General features: G+C 45.0%; 1 protein-coding gene across 3 annotated transcripts in view; it reads right to left on the minus strand.

Moving 5' to 3' along the window:
- Nucleotides 1-878: 878 nt before the first annotated feature.
- The window catches only part of ncoa2 (nuclear receptor coactivator 2), a 59,285-nt gene continuing 44,119 nt past the window's right edge, over nucleotides 879-16,044 (minus strand). For 2 of the 3 annotated variants that reach the window (XM_030767414.1, XM_030767413.1), the window contains exons 12-22: nucleotides 12,578-12,791; nucleotides 11,477-11,677; nucleotides 10,381-10,596; nucleotides 10,000-10,123; nucleotides 9,030-9,195; nucleotides 8,452-8,742; nucleotides 7,780-7,857; nucleotides 7,061-7,526; nucleotides 5,359-5,536; nucleotides 4,729-4,930; nucleotides 879-2,361 (exon numbers count right to left, since the gene is read on the minus strand). In XM_030767414.1, coding sequence (XP_030623274.1) covers nucleotides 2,350-2,361; nucleotides 4,729-4,930; nucleotides 5,359-5,536; nucleotides 7,061-7,526; nucleotides 7,780-7,857; nucleotides 8,452-8,742; nucleotides 9,030-9,195; nucleotides 10,000-10,123; nucleotides 10,381-10,596; nucleotides 11,477-11,677; nucleotides 12,578-12,791 — 2,148 coding nt within the window. In that variant the 3' untranslated portion in view covers nucleotides 879-2,349. The remainder of the gene's footprint in view (nucleotides 2,362-4,728; nucleotides 4,931-5,358; nucleotides 5,537-7,060; nucleotides 7,527-7,779; nucleotides 7,858-8,451; nucleotides 8,743-9,029; nucleotides 9,196-9,999; nucleotides 10,124-10,380; nucleotides 10,597-11,476; nucleotides 11,678-12,577; nucleotides 12,792-16,044) is intronic. The other variant, XM_030767415.1, reaches the window with a different exon arrangement.

Raw genomic sequence — 16,044 nt, forward strand, 5'->3', positions numbered from 1 at the left:
TAAGCGTGACTCTTGGCGAAAAGCTATAGGCACCTAACCACCTAACCCAGAGGACGATAAAAAAGAAACAGCTTAATTAGACCTTGCATCCTGGTTTCTGCCCCACGGAGAGAGAGAGGGGGAACTGAAATTCATCCTCCATAATGTTTGTATTAGTCAACTGAAAGGCAAGAAAATTTGGCTTTTTCCATCAAAAATAGAACAACTCTGTGCTGGGAAGGACATCGTAAGCTAATGTCTTACTGGAAAGTATCAGCATAGTGAAGGGAATTCAGACCATTGTAGTCATGGGTGGGGTGGGGTAAATGTCTGCTATTCAACATGTACAGTACAGTACAGTACGTCTTTGGCTGGGTGTACTGAGGATGGGGCCTTTGACTCAGGTCTTTGACTCCACGTTTAGTCCTGTATACCCGAGGGACCATGGAATTTGACGGTGTTTAAGTGTGACTATGCGAGTGGGATAGGGTGGAATACAAAAGACCAGTACTATCTACTGTTGGCCACATACTAACAGCGCCATTACCACAGAGAACTACCCATCATGGAGGGAAAAAAAAAAAAAGCTAAATTTGGACATCTTTTTTAATACAAACTGCAATAAAAAAGTGTCTGTGTTTTTTGTTTTTTGTTTTTTTGTTTGTTTGTTTTTGTTTTGTTTTGTTTTTTAATACTGAGTTGAACCGGGGACCAAAATGTGCCTCCAGGAGAACCTATACAAAATTACAAAAGAAAAAAAAAAAAAAAATTTCTCAAGTCATAGTTATTGCTTGTTTTACACACACACTGGAACCGTTTGTACCTAGCAGCTCGCATGAAGCACGCCACTCCACACAACAAAGAAAGCACACTTCAGTATTGAGTTATGGCTGTGTCACGTCCCCCCCCCCCCCCCCCTTTTTGCCAGGGGACTCTAGGCTAAAGGCTGAGAAGCAAGCGCATATCTGTACACTGTATACACGGCACGCCTCCTCCCTACCACTGAAATAAAGTCTAACACCACCTCTCCACCCCTTTTAGTACCATAGGGAAACAAAATTACACACCTCTGCTTCTTACCCTCCCCCCCTCCAAAAAAAAGACACGCACACACGCACACGCACACACAAAACACGAACACGCAGAACACGCATACACACAAAAACACTGTTCTCACTCAAAAGAGCAGTTAAGACCAGACTGGGAAAAGAAAGAGAGAGAAAAAAAAAAACCCAAACAAATCAAAATAAATATTATACGAAACAGAATTTTGTTACTGGTATTTACAATCTATCAGTATTTCATTTTTTTTCCCTAACTACAAGAAAACAGGTCGCAATCACTTTGCTGAAACTACTGGACCAAAGAAAAAAAAAAATCAATTTTTCAGTAATTATAGAGAAGTATTTCAGATAGAGAAGCAGTTCCAGGTTGAAATTGCCAAGAGTTGCTTTATACTCTCATCACTTCAGAATGATTTTCTTTTCTCATCGCTAGTTTAATAAAGAAATCTACACGGCTTAAAAAACTATACATAAGAATAAAACTTCATGTAATACACCATAAACCTTTTTTGACTAAATTAAGTCTAATTACAAACCACTACATTGTCCTCACACCATTCATCTGTATTTTCAGGATCAATTTAGAAGCCATTTCAAATTCCATTCCGTTGTTTTCGCTAAAAAGAAAGAAAAAAAAAAAGAAAAGAAAAGAGAAAAAGGCAAAAATGGCTAAAATCTTGAGTGCTGCGCAGGTTTTGCACGCAGTCTTCTTGCCCGTATTGGAACGTCAGAGAGGGAGGAAAGCAGAGAGAAAGGAGGATGGGATTCCAGAAAGCAAAGTGTCTTTTCAAAATTGAAGAGAGAGAAAGAGAGAGAGAGAGAGAGAGAGACAGAGGGAGAAAACAAGAGAGAAAGAGAGCGGGAAAGAAAGAGAGAGAGAGAGAGAGAGAAAGAGAGACAGAGAGGAATACATTCATAGGACAAGGATCCCGATGTGACTGTCGTCGAGTCTTTTAGGGGAGACCTAAGTCACACTACGGTGAATGCGATTTGACAGAGCGACGTCAAGGGTCTGCAGTGTATCAGAGTGAGAGGGCCCGCATCCGGGGGGAGCTGTAGGTCCAAAAGGGTCAAAAGTGTTTGCGTGTGTGTGTTTGTATAGGTGTAGTCCTCCCCCCCCCCTGGGCTTGTCCAGAGTGAAGGCTCCAGCATAGGGGCATGAGGCAGGGCAGGTGGGCCTCAGGTGGGCCAGCGCTCAGGGCTACCCACTGGGCCCAGGGCCCCATGGGTAGGTAGAGTTGCTGGAAATGATTGACGTCTTCATCAGACACTCCTGTGCTGCTCTGAACTTACGCTAGCCCTCAGGTCAACAGTATTTCTGCACACACAAAAAAAAAGAGAAAAAATGGGTTTATAGCAAGGACATGACTCGTATTATTATAGCACTTTGGGTTTAGTTTTAGCAACTGCAGTTAAGTGCATGACACAATGCCAAACGTAAGCTAAATAAAATGAGATAATTACACCTGAAAAACAAAAAGAGAGCAGTAAGTAATAAACATCACTAATGGCAAAATGCTAAATTATTGAGTGCCACAAGTTACTATAACACAACTTGGTAATAAATCAAGTCGATGAAATTCCAAGGCCTGCGTGCATATACCAACGTGAAGTGCACGCTATCAAATCACTGCACCATGGTTAAATATTCATACTACTTTATGACGCCTAAAAGCCCCAGGACAAACTGAGTTGCATTACCTATTTTTACTATACCAATGGGGAGAGAGAAAGTAGAACAACGCATGTTTACATTGAATGAAAGTTATTAATAAAAATACATATCTATAATAACACTGACTTTACTTGGTTTCAGAAAGGGGTGTGTGTGTGTGTGTGTATGTGTTTAGCATGACAGATAATGTGTGATGACAGACTGAGCGTCTGCGATATTAACGTGATGGTCCTGACATCTAAGAGCTCTTGTTTTTTAAAATACTACATCAACATGTGCAAATCAGACTGGCACTAAGTGCATGCGACTAATTACATCACTGGCTTTTGGACCCAGCTTACGCTATACGAGCCTCTTCAACACAATTGCGTAAGCTAATTACAGTAAATTATTCATGACCTACTCGCAGAGAAAACTGCTCAATTAAGTGGATCCAAACACTTACAGTCTTACTATAAGCCATTCTACTTGTAATGGGTTAAGTAAGGAAAATGTATTCAATAAATCTGAGACATATCCCTTTTACCAAACTCCTCTGTGTAACATTTAGAAGTCTCAAAGTGCTTTGTTTGCAGTGAAAAGTTTAATGTGTCTACCGCTTACAGCCTGGGGTCCGGCATTAAAGTTATAGGAGTGATTAGTCAGCTCCGTAGGTAAGAGTGAAAAGTGGAAAGGAGATATTTGAGTGAATGTGGGATTCAGAGTGTACTGAAAGCAGTTGTTTATATACAGTTGTGGTTCTTTAGTTAACGCGTTAATACTCAGTATCCTCTTATGCATTCCTCTTAGCCAGTGGCGACTCCTAGCGGAAGCCGTGGCGAAACCAGGCTTCCTCGGGATTGTAATGATGTGAAGACCTCTATAACAATGACAACACGTGAAATAAATCTGAATGAAACTTTTCACGCGATTGTATTCCAATTTGGATTAAATAGTCTACTTTCTATTTTAACAGTGACTATGGTAACAGGAAAGCTTTTTAATGTCATATCGTTGTATGTTTCTGGCTTTACAGTAGGTTTGCATGTACATTTCATGCCACCGAGGAGAAGCCACACTAAGTTCACGTCCACTTGGCCTGTTCTCACATTTTTTATTTTTTGAGAAAAATTAGCCAATCACCATTGAGTGTTGTACTGCTCAGAGTGGACTGTGAAAGAGAAAAAAATGCCCAGTGGTTGTGTAGAAGAAGCTCGCGAATGTTTGGCTTCCATGAAAACAAACAATAAATTGTCAGTGGGCGGGTGAGGGAATCCAACCTGCCGCTGTCATTCACACTGATCAGATCAAAAATGCAAATCATGACCATCTGACACGAGCAGCTAATAAACTGAATTTCAACCACTGAGGGAGTAGTTGGTCAGAGATCATTGTAGTAGAAAGACATGGATGTTGACTTGGAATTTTTGTTGCAAAACGATTTTGTTAAGTTGCCATTTCAGCAGCAACTTCATACTAAAGAGAAAGGGAAGTCGAAGCCAAATACTGCCATAGTGCAAGAAACCAGCAATAAAGTAAGAACTTTTTCTACCATAACACTACGCTAAGACTGCGTGGCTAACTGCTAGCACAAGATTCACCGTGAAACGGATCATCGTGGCCTAATAGTTACACCTACTGATCGTTGTATGTCACTACCATGGCAAGTATTGTTGGGCTTCCTCTATCAAAACCCCCACGTGCCGCTACTGGTGAAGCTCGTGTTGATAAATTTGGGACAGGTCTACTTTCTCATTCTTTTGGCTAGCAGGGCTAGAGGGAGTGACTTTTCCAGAGCATTGAATGGCAGGAGCTTCAGTGACAAAGACTTGCTAAACAGCGGATCGGAGTGCAGTTTTCTTAGAGTCTCATGACTCATATGAAAGGAAAGTAAGACTGATGTGGGACTTAAAGGAGATGAAGTCTTTGTCAAATGCATTCTTTGGTATTTTAGAAAAACCTCCAGGCAAACCCCTCGCCTCGCTCAGGTTCACAGTCAGAGGGGAGTAAGGGACTGGGGAAGAGTCTGACCTGTTCAGGGCCCATGTTGGCCAGGCCTGCTGTAGGCCCAGACGCCATGGAGGTGACGCTCATCTGGCCGGCCATCTGACCCATGTTGCTCATGCTGCTGGAGTTGGTTGCCATGGACACATTGAGGTTCATGTTGTTCCCATTGTACATGTTGCCGTTGGACTGTGGTGGAAACTGAGGGGGTGACTGCTGGGTGAACATACTGTGAGGGAGAAAAACGGATTGGGATTGTGTTCAGTTGCAGCAGACGTGACGGTTCAATTGCTTCTCAACAGTGTAATAATGTCTGATGCACATTTCAGTGTTTGCATTTTAAACTGCACTAAAGAACATTTCCAGAGTTTTCCTCCCACCTTGACAAGTGTAGAACAATTTAGATAGGTTAAAAAACTAACAATCCCAAGAAATGGATCAAAAGTTAGGTTTTCAAGAAAAAATAAGAAAAATACAGTAAAATAAGAGACAATACTGTTACTTTCTGTAGATACTAGTACTTTCCCATTTCTAAGATGTCGTGTTTACGATCACATTGTCTGTATTACAGTTCTTTTCCGTCTGAAACATCCCAGACTGACATAGAGTCGTGTAGGTGTTCCAATCAATAAATGAGGTGTTAAAACATTTTCTCACCTGTTGCCGGTCATGTTGCCTTGTGGCCAGCCGTTGATATCAGGCGAAGACTGGAAGGTGGCATTGCCCTGTGGCTGCTGCATCATGGGGCTCTGGGCGTGGCCCATCCGAGGGGACATGAGAGGGCTCTGAGGGGTGGCAGCTCCTCCAAACCCCCCGTCAGGCTGCTGATTCATTCCTGACAAGACACACACACACACACACACACACACACACTGTGAGGTGACTAGGTCCAGGTTATTGAGCCTGAAGTTCAGTGTGGACTAAAATACTGACAGCACACTCATTCACACAAATAACACTCAAAATTTCGAGAAGACAAATGTCAAATAGTTCACTCTCTCTCTCTTTCTCTCTCACACACACACACACACACATCCCCCCAAATATAAGCCATATTCTTATCGCCACAAATCCACAGAAACAACACATTCTTATCACCACAAAGTCACAATTAAGCACTCTGACATTCACATTCAAAACTTAATGATTTACATCCATTTTGATCAAGACAATAACAGGATCATGGCAAACGATGAAAAGCACTGTATTTCTAAACTAATCAGCTGATAAATCATTGGATAGGATATGTACATCTGAGGTCATGATCAAGGGGCCATTTCAGTGGATTCCAATATTTAGAGGTTGCCAGACAGGGCAGAAGAGGTCTAAGGACAGACAGGTTAGAGAAGAGTTACTAAGGTTGTTAGAGAGAGAGAAAGAGCAAAGCCTCTTGTGAAGGTTAGTGAGGGGAGCTAGCTAAAGAAGCCAGAGGGGTGGGCGGGGCTTAGGGAGGGCAGATTCACTTTGTGATTGGTTCACAAATCAAGAAGCTCTGAATGCACTGATCAGCATCAGCCAATTAGTCTAGGGTAGGGCACAAACACAGTACACAGATAATACAGCACAGCAATGGACACAGGCTTACCAGACTCCCCAGGCTCAGGGAATTACATACTCAACTGATAACACGTGCATTTTGCTTTAATTCAATGCCAAACATACTCTAAGGCTCTCTGAAGGTTCAGTTATCAACAGAGTGGTTCTCTAATTAAAACTCTGATAGGATTTTGATTACTGGTGTAGACGAGCTCCCGCTGAATGAATTACATGATTAGTTTCCCACAGCTTTTCTGCCCTCTGCTGGCCAACAGCTTGAGGTGCCTGAACAAACCAACAACAGCCTTTTTTTTGTTTTATTTTGTTTTTTTAAACCATTACCGGACTATTGGGAATCTGCCTAGGTTAAAAAATAACTAACGGCATTTCACGGTTTTAACATCAGAGTCACACATTCACTGTTGCATTACTCTAAAATCCTGTTTATACAGAATCAACAGTCGGGAATGCATTCCTTCTTTAGAGATAGGGAACGCAATCGAACTTTGACCCTGTTTTCACGCTACGAATGCAACCGTAAGATCCGTCGTTTTAGACACCGCGCTAACTTCAGCCGATCCACGCTAGCCCGGTCGGCGGTATCAAAACTGTGGGAAATGCGGTGGCGGTAACAAATCGACTGAGTTAATCGGCATGGCAACAAAAAAAAAAAAAAAAGATGGATGTGGGAGGATGATGCTTCATTGTGCGATTAGGAGGATCACACTGTTAAGCCTGGAGCTCTGCGACATGTTGTGACTGGGATTGGGGGAAGGTAAAGCGTGAACACAGAGGCGCACAGACACAGAGGGGCAGGCAGTACCTGAGCTGGGAAACTGAAAGGCACTGTGCTGCATTTGAGGGCTCATTACAGGCCCAAACTGTCCGCCCATGTTGCCCATCATCCCCTGGTTAGCCAGACTCATCTGGGAGCCATGCAAGGAGCTGTGGGATAAGAGCTGTGGGGCGGGCAGGTTGGGGGAGATGGGGGAGAAAGGGCTGGTGGAGGGGGGTGGAGAGGCCAGTCCTGTACCGTAGTTGGGCGGGTAGGGGAATTGCTGGGGGTTTGCCTGGGGGATCCGCGGGTTGCTCATGGCTCCGGGCATGGCGGTTATGTTGGGTGGGAGGTTGAGACCCTGGGCGCGCATGACCATGCTGCGCTGTTGCTGTTGCTGCTGCTGCTGCTGCTGCTGTTGCTGCTGTCTCTGCTGGTCCAGCTGCCTCTGGCGGAGGTGATTGCTCAGCATCTCTCTCTGTCGCTGAGCCACCATCTGAGCGTTGATGGTCCCCTGAGATGACGTAACACACAGCAACATCACTTATTCGCAAAACACAGATAAATCTACAAACGCCATGCACTCACATACATTATAGTCACGAATTAGTATGCTCACTGCTCTAAAGCAGATAAAAAACAAAACAAACAAAAAAACCATTGTATTACACAACCGCCCACCCCCATCCTCCTCATAAGTATACACACATACACACACACACACACACACACACACACACACACAGAGAAAAAAAGGTGTTACTGACCTGATTCGGTACGTTGGGTCTTAGAGGTAGGTTCATATTGGACACTCCACTCATCTGATTCATTACAGGCTGGCGATTCTGTGGAGACAGTTCACAAGATTAAGGTAAGACATTTATTGTGACAAGGAAAACAAGACAAGGAAAAACTGGATTAAATGGATGAATTAACTGAAAACTGAGTATAAGGATTAATTTTATAGCAAACCTTATGTGCAATCTAAGATTGACCAAAGTTAAAATAGGCATGGAACAGTTCTTCAACTATCCAGCAGGTGGCAGAGTGGACTTCAAATGCTACAAACAACTTGGTAAAAATTTTAAGGGCAGGATAATAGGGCAAATTATGGACACCTTAATCCATAAAACACCAGATTAAACAGTTAGAATCGGTGTAGTGCTTTTACAGCGGTTATAAAAAAGTTAAAATCTTACCAAAACCAAACAGTTACACCTAAACAAATATATCCTTACATCTACCAATAATCTACATTGAAGTCAGTCTTGTTACTCAACAGCTGAATTTGAGTCCTTGCTTGACTTTTATCTCTGCATTTCTGCCAAAGTGGCAAAAATATGCACTGAGTTCGATGTGCCCAGTCCTACAGAACACAGGTGTTAATAAAGAGCCGGCGTTACGCCCCCCGACGTTAGCCGCATGGCGAGTGCTGGTACCTGCTGAGCTTGTAGGCGGTGCTGGAGCTGCAGTCTGAGTGTGTTGGGCTGGTTGGGCACCACGCCCGTGGGTCGGAGGTTCGGGCGAGGCTGCATACGGAGCATAGGGTAGCCGGGCCGTTGGCCCATCTGACTGGCCATGCCGTGGAAATTGGGGTCCTGCATGGGTGGGTAGTTCCCTGACGGCATATGAGAGGGAGGTGCGTACTGCTGCCCGTACATGGGCGGCTTCTGATCCAGCAGCATGCTGGGATCCTGACTGGGGAACTGCTCCTGCTCCACAGGTGGGCCCTGGAAGGGGACAGACAGGCAGATGGGAGCACACAGTGAGAGAGAAGCTCCCATTCGAAAAGGCCGCACATTCACACGGCACCTAAAAACATCATCTGGGATGAATTCGATCTCTGGGTTTCAAACCCACGCGTCGCCGTTTCAAACGCAGTCGTCGCGAAACCGATGACGTCTACGAAACCTGGGAGCATCATTAACGCACCTGGCTGATTCTCACAAACGGTGCTAAGAGTGAGAGTGAGCGGTTAACATGGGAGAGAAGTCAAAGGAGAGCAGTGACAGTCTACCTGGCCCACTAACGCAGGAATGCCCAGGGCCCTGTCGATCTCCTCCAGGCCGTCAAAGTCCTTGAGCACGGTGTAGAGCTGGCTGAGCAGGGTTCCCTCGTCGGCTTGGCCGTCGGCCGGCGTGGGGGGGCACAGCACCTCCTCCTGAGGGTTACTGTATACCGTCCTAAGGGAAGAGAAGGAGAACGATGCCGCTCAGGAAGGCCGCATGTCTTTTTTTTTTTTAAGCTGCTACAAGTAAGCAAATCTGTCTGAGGGGGGCTGGGATGTGATGTCACTACGCCCAGTGAAACTAGCTTACGCCCATTTTCCAACACACCTGCCAGACAGGTATTTCTCTGTCTTCACACGGTTAAGCCTGTTTTAAAAGAGCACCTTAATCAGTGTGTAAATAATAACACAGGTCTAAAGGCTAACACGGTTTCGGCATATTAGAACTATAACTCATGGTATGAGACTGATGGTTAGCTGGGTGCTGGGTAATTGATCTGCTTAGACTTCAGATACCTACAACAACAAGACATGTTCTTGCAAAGCCCTATGTAAGTAATCTGGTGTGTAAAAAAAAAAAAGATGAGAAAAAAATCAGAATATATCAAAACAACTAAAGTGACATTAAATGAATGATTGAATATCAGTATTATTCAGTATATGACAAACAGTTGCTTGTTACGGTGTCTGTGTACAGGGTCAGTGTCCCGATGCTAAATGCAGTGCTACTTTAAAAGAAAGAGCGTCTGCACAGCACAGTTAAATCCAACTGAAAGCAGACGGTACGACACCATCACAAATACTAAACTCCAGTCCAACAAGTATATTTATGACTTAGTTCCTTCAACCATTATGAAAGGTCCAAGAGAGAAAGAGTAAGAAACCTCTCCGTCATCCATCGATCAGACTTGGTAAGAGTGGTGGGGTATTGGACTTGTAGTAGGCAGATGTGCTCTTGACATTTATGAATGCTCTTTACCTGTTCTGGTTCCCAAAGGGCTCAATGGGCATCATGCTGTCAGGCCACGGAGCTGTCTGATTGGGTGGCGCCTGTTGCTGGGGGAACTGGTGTGTGCCCATGCCCATATCCATGTTAGCTTGGGCTGAGGTGAACAGAAATGAGATATGGTGCGAGTTTGGCTATGTGCTACACAGCACGATGGTATGTTCTGTGCGAAATGCGGTTCTAAATGTGGAGCACAGCTAACAAAAAAATGACCCGAAAAGCAGCTTGTTTCCAAATACCAAACAATGAACATGTAGATTAAAAAACACAGGATCTGGTCGATCAAAAAAAACCAAACAAAAAAACGTCTTATCACTGTATTTGTTGTACGTGTCATGTGTGAGAGGGACTCACCGTTGGGCATTATCTGAGACTGAAGTATCTGTCTGGGCCCTTGCTGGCCGCTGGGTCTCATGGGCATGGGTCCCATGCGGTTATGCATCGCCCCCTGCTGGAGGGACTGCTGCGTGGAGGGCACCGGGGCTGAGGCTGAGCTACTGACCGCTGGGCCTTGGGGTCCCCAGGCCTCCTGCTGCATGCCTGGACGAGGAACATTTGGACCAAGCACTCCTGCATGAGAGAGAGGGAAGAGAGAGAGAGAGAGAGAGAGAGAGAGATAGAGAGACTGTCAGCCTTTTTTACAGGGAAGAAGGAGAGAGCTTTAAGAGGCCACACTGTTGTTCTCATTATCCGTTTATTGCCTGTCATTTGGTTACTGTACTTTGCACTGGAGTGAGCTGGGGGTTCTTACTCTCTCTAGTGTGCATGTAAACACACACAGACAAGAGGCAGCCAGTCAGAGTGACCCAGCACTTCCTTCCTGAGGAAATGACTCATTTCTGCTGTGTCACATTCAAAGCTCCACCAAGTCACACATGCACTCTCCCACACAGCTGACATACTGACCAGCAGAACACGCACACCCACAAACAAACAAACAAACAAACAAACAAACAACCAACCAGCCAAACAACCAACAAACAAACACACTCACACACACACACACACACACACACACAAACACACAAACACAAATGCACATAAAACACACACAAAAACTCTACCTGTGCTAATTACACATTTTTTTCTTTTCTAATCTTTCTTGACATTAGGCCAGTGTTGTTGTTTTTTTTTTAACAGAGGGACCCTGTGATGTGATCTGGAGGGGAAACCCATTTGTTTTCCACCGGGGGCTGACAGTTTAACACTGCATTACATGAGCACTCCTCTCTCTCCTACATCTCTCTCCTCCTCTACAAGTTAAAAGGCATTCAATTATACTTTTAGTACTCAGTTAAGCTTCAAAAAAAGGACCTAAGGAAACCAGTGTTTTTTTTCTCTTTAAATACAGGACTTATATTTTACTGAAAACACTACTGAAAAAAAACTACTGCTGAAAAAAAATCACTGCATTACAGAGTTCAAACTGCTTTTTCTGAGCAAAACTCACCTGTGTTGACCATGTTGGACTGGTTGGCCATGACATTGTGGTTTCCCATCATGCCTTGCTGCTGCATGATGGAGTAGGGACTGTTGTTTCTCATGAGAGGATACTGGCCTGGAGAGACCTTAGCAGACATGTTCATGTCTAAAGAAACATTCCTCACTGAAGGCCCTCTGTTGGGTTGACCTGGTCTGGGGCCAGTGAAATCTGCACAGACACACACACGCACGCACACACGCGCACACACACACACACACACACACACACACACACACAGAGCTATGCTTACAATTCTGAGAAATTCCAACGGAATGTGACAGTGCCTTGACTGTACAAAGCAAATGCCTTATGAAGCTTTTGAACAAACAGTATTATCTTTGCTCAGCGCACACCCTGAAATTTGCAGTCACGTGATCTTTAATCATCACTTAATCCACCAACACAACTTCACATGTTAAAGTGGGCAGTCATGCATTCCCACTGCCAGTTGACAAACAACTCCGCGAGGTGCACATGAGATTAAGCTGTCAGTTCTGTTTAAAGTCGACGTAAAGCTGCTCTATTATGAGTGTGTTACATAAGAGAGACGGGTCACGTACGGCGCTGGGGCTTACGCGGAACATGTCTCTGTCATGTAATCTAGCGCTTACATATGTGACACAGCACAGAGGGCTAAAGGGAATGGGACACATGTACGTGACGTTTGTAGCAGTGTAGTGAGTGTACGACAGCATGAGAAACCTGATATCACACCTTTACCGGTCTGAATCATTAGTGATGTACATACTCGTCGGGTTATTAATGATAGGTACTCTCCGGCTTGCTTTGGCGATGAGTCAGTTAGGCGTTCATGCTTGTGTTTGTGTGCTGCTGCACATTCTTTCAGCACCAATGACTCTGGCATGTGCACAAGTTCTGATGACTTTAAACCGTTCAACCATAAAAAGGGGTATTACATACTGGTTTCAATTAGTTTTGACTATGAGTGTGTTCAGAATTAAATGTTACACAGAGAGAGAGAGAGATGGACAGAGGTAAGGGAATATCAGAGACGGAGACAGAGTTGGACAGACTGAAGGAGATTGGGGGTGGAGGGGTGACACTCACTGGCCTGGCCCATGCCCTGTAGGTTTCTCTGCTGCTGCTGCTGCTGCTGTGCGGTGCCCATGGCGGCGGGTCCTCCCTCCCCCGTCATCTGCAGGATGTCGTTGATGATGGACTGCTTGTCCACGGCGGCCGGCAGAGACACGGGCCGGCTCTCTGAGAAGAGCTGGGGTTGGCTATTCTGCAGGTCATCGAGAATGTCATCCAGTTCACTTGACTACACACACACATACACAACACACGCACACGCACCACACAAAGACAGAAAATCAATGTCAAAGCCATTACACAGAGTCAGAAAATTAAGAAACACCACTGAGAAAGAGGCACAGTGCACATACTATGCAGAAAACCGTACTCAGGACCGAATAAGCAAATATATCCGGACATTTGATGAACAGTGCCGGTGGACAAATCAAACAGGACCACGCAGTTTTAACAATACTTAAAGAATCTCATCACACAATCAAAACCATTTAGATACACACACAAAAAAAATGCATTTAGACACGAAGACCTAAGCATCCCACTGGTGGGAGAACAAGACGCCTTTCCGATTCAATGGAGCCAAGCGAGGAATCTTGCTACATAGTTAATTTCTTCTCTAACTCAAGGCTGAAACACAGCACTTGAACGCAGAGAGAGGCCTGGAATCTAGGCCACACTTCACACTGAGTTAGTGGGGTTATCTGAACACTTCTGCATTTGTGGCAGATCACTTACCATTTTAAGGTACAACACACAAAATTGCCTCTCTCTCTCTCTCTCTTTTTGCCCGACCCCCGGCTTCTTTCTTTCGTCTGTTTGTTTATTTATTTTATGCTGCGCTCTCTGATTTGAAAAGCACACGGTAAAGGGTCAGAACACAGCTTGACATGCCCACAGCATGGATTTAACATGCAGGATGTTCATGCTGTTTACACAGACCAGCATACCACTAATATTAACGTGACTACAGAGTGCCGCGGCACTGACTGGTATCTGTGTCACATTCGTCCTTCTCTCACAGCCTACATAATGAATTTGTCTGAATGGGGAAGAGCTGGACTTTAGGTTTTGAGTAATAGCTAGAATAGCCTTGTAGTAAATAGGCCTGCCAGATGCTTTCCAGAGCAGATAAAGACCACGGGTCCAAAGATACATGTTTAATCCTCAGACAATCTCAAAATGTTTATCTTGAGAGAATGTGGAATCTCTCAGCATGACTAGAGATTGAATATGATCCAAATTGGCCATCAGGCAACACTAAAACAAAAGTAAATCAAGAGACTTCACAATAAGACGCAGGGTTACGGTGGCAAACACAAACATTTATATAAGATAATGTTCAGATCTGTGTAGAGGAAGTCTGAGGAACGCTTTTCTCAGAGTGGCCACAAGGTGGCAGCGTCCTAGACGTCTTCATCTCAATGGCAGAACAGCAATTACTGCACTTTATCAACTGAGCTAATAAATTCACTACAGATGAGAGAATAGTAATGAGGCTCTTTTCAACAGTGAAAAATGGATCCTCATCTTGTTCAAAGCATCACTGGGAATAACAGACAGGTACCGTATTCACAATAATTGAGGTATTGATATGTAAATGTATGGTCATTTCAGACACATCCATTTGATTTCGCCCGTGTTTTCAAAAGCTTTCTTCTGCGCCCGGGGTCTGATTGGCCGGGACACAGGATAAAGGTATTTCCCTCGGTAAGGATGAGCCCTGGCGTGGAGCAGTGTCCATGTGCATGTCCATTGGAGCTTTCCTGCGTGCGCTCCGATTGGCCTTGTTTGTGGCGCTGAGGGAAAGGCTGTTAAAAGACAGGATGTGAGGAGAGGAGAGGAGAGGAGAGGAGGAGGTGGGGGGGGGGGGGGGGGGTTGCTTAATGAGGTCACTCTTGGTGTAGAGCTTTGGAGCGCTCCACTCCACCGGCTGGCTCTGCCTGCCCTCTGCCAGAAAGACCTGCTGCTGATTATTTACTACCCAGACCTCTACAGCTCTCTCTCTCTCTCTGTATCTCTCTTTCTGTATCTCTCTCTCTCTCTCTGTGTTTTTTGACACTGCTGAAGAGAGAAAAAGAACAATGTGTACTGCAGTAATGAAATCAGATCCTGTACGGTTTACTCAGCCTAGAGTCTTAATGACTCTGCTGTTTGCTAGACAACATTCGTGTGGTATCAGACACGCCGTCCCCACAGCTGTGGGAAGGTGTTTTGGTCAGTGACTGCTGCTTCTTAATCTCAGATTTGATTTGGCATTTAAAAACAAACAAACCGACAAACCAAACAAACAAAAAAACTACTACTACAAAAAAAAAAAACGGAGGAGAGGAGCTCCTCCTGGCGGAGCGGAGGTGCTGAGGAGCTGAGGAGCTAACGGGGAGAGAGCTGAGGAGGCAGTGCCGTCAGCAAGCAGAGCTTAATTCCAGGAAGACAGAGAGGCTGCTGATTAGAGCTTCCTCTGGCTGAAGGCAGGACACACGTCTCCTGGACTTCAATACTACTCTGGGGCTGAAGCCACAGACAGCGCTTGATATACGCCCCGTACTGCTGTGCACTGACTAAGCCACAAACGCTGGTCGACCAGAGACTAACAACAGATGTGCTGGACCCCCTGTATTTGTCACTGTACACAAACACACAATAATTGTCTGCACATTTTGATACCCAGACCCTGTCCCGAGCTGATTTTTCATTCAGCTCTGAAAAAAAATCATCAATAATTCAGAGATAGAGAGAGGGAGAGAGAGAGAGGGAGGGAGAGAGGGAGAGAGAGAGAGGGGGGGGGGGGGCAAGCATGGACAGCTTTCACACATGGCCAGACAGACATGTCACCACTGTCAGGGGGGAGGGAGGAGGAAGGGGGGTGCAATCGCACTACTGGAAAAGCTCTAATGAAGTCATGGCTTTACTTAATGTGGCACAGGCCTCTCTCTTCCGAGCACAGAGAGTAATGTTCGCGTGGGTCATTCACGCAGCTTTGGCCTACCATTAAAATTACGTTAATGAAAGCCATATTGTTTTAACTCATTTAAATGCTTTAATCATCATGCAACTGTAAAGCCCAGAAACAACCCTGTTTAGTTTTATGGTGAGAAGCAAAGCAAGGCCTGTGCAGTTATCCGTGCGCATGGAACGGTTGCTGAGTGACAGTGCATCAGTGCGAGCCTGTTCCTCCTCTCTGCAAACCAAACAAGGCCAAAATCCAGTCATCTCTCTCTCTCTCTCTCTCTTTCTCTCGACCTTTATCACAAGTGTTCTCCTCATTTCCACCCTTATCCTACAAGCCTGTCTTTCATCAGCACACATGCCAGTCTGAGACAGTGTCTTACTGACTGACCTTCCCTTTCTGCTTCTCTCTCTTTCTGTTTCTCTGTTTCTCCCCTGTCTCTCTTTCTCTCTCTCGCTCTCGCTTTGCTCCTCCAGACTGTCAGAGAACAGCCCCGTGCCGAGGGTGCTTGCGTGGATGCGCTGTAGCATACAGC

Source organism: Chanos chanos, chromosome 3, assembly GCF_902362185.1.
Source record: "Chanos chanos chromosome 3, fChaCha1.1, whole genome shotgun sequence".
Lineage (NCBI taxonomy): Eukaryota > Metazoa > Chordata > Actinopteri > Gonorynchiformes > Chanidae > Chanos > Chanos chanos.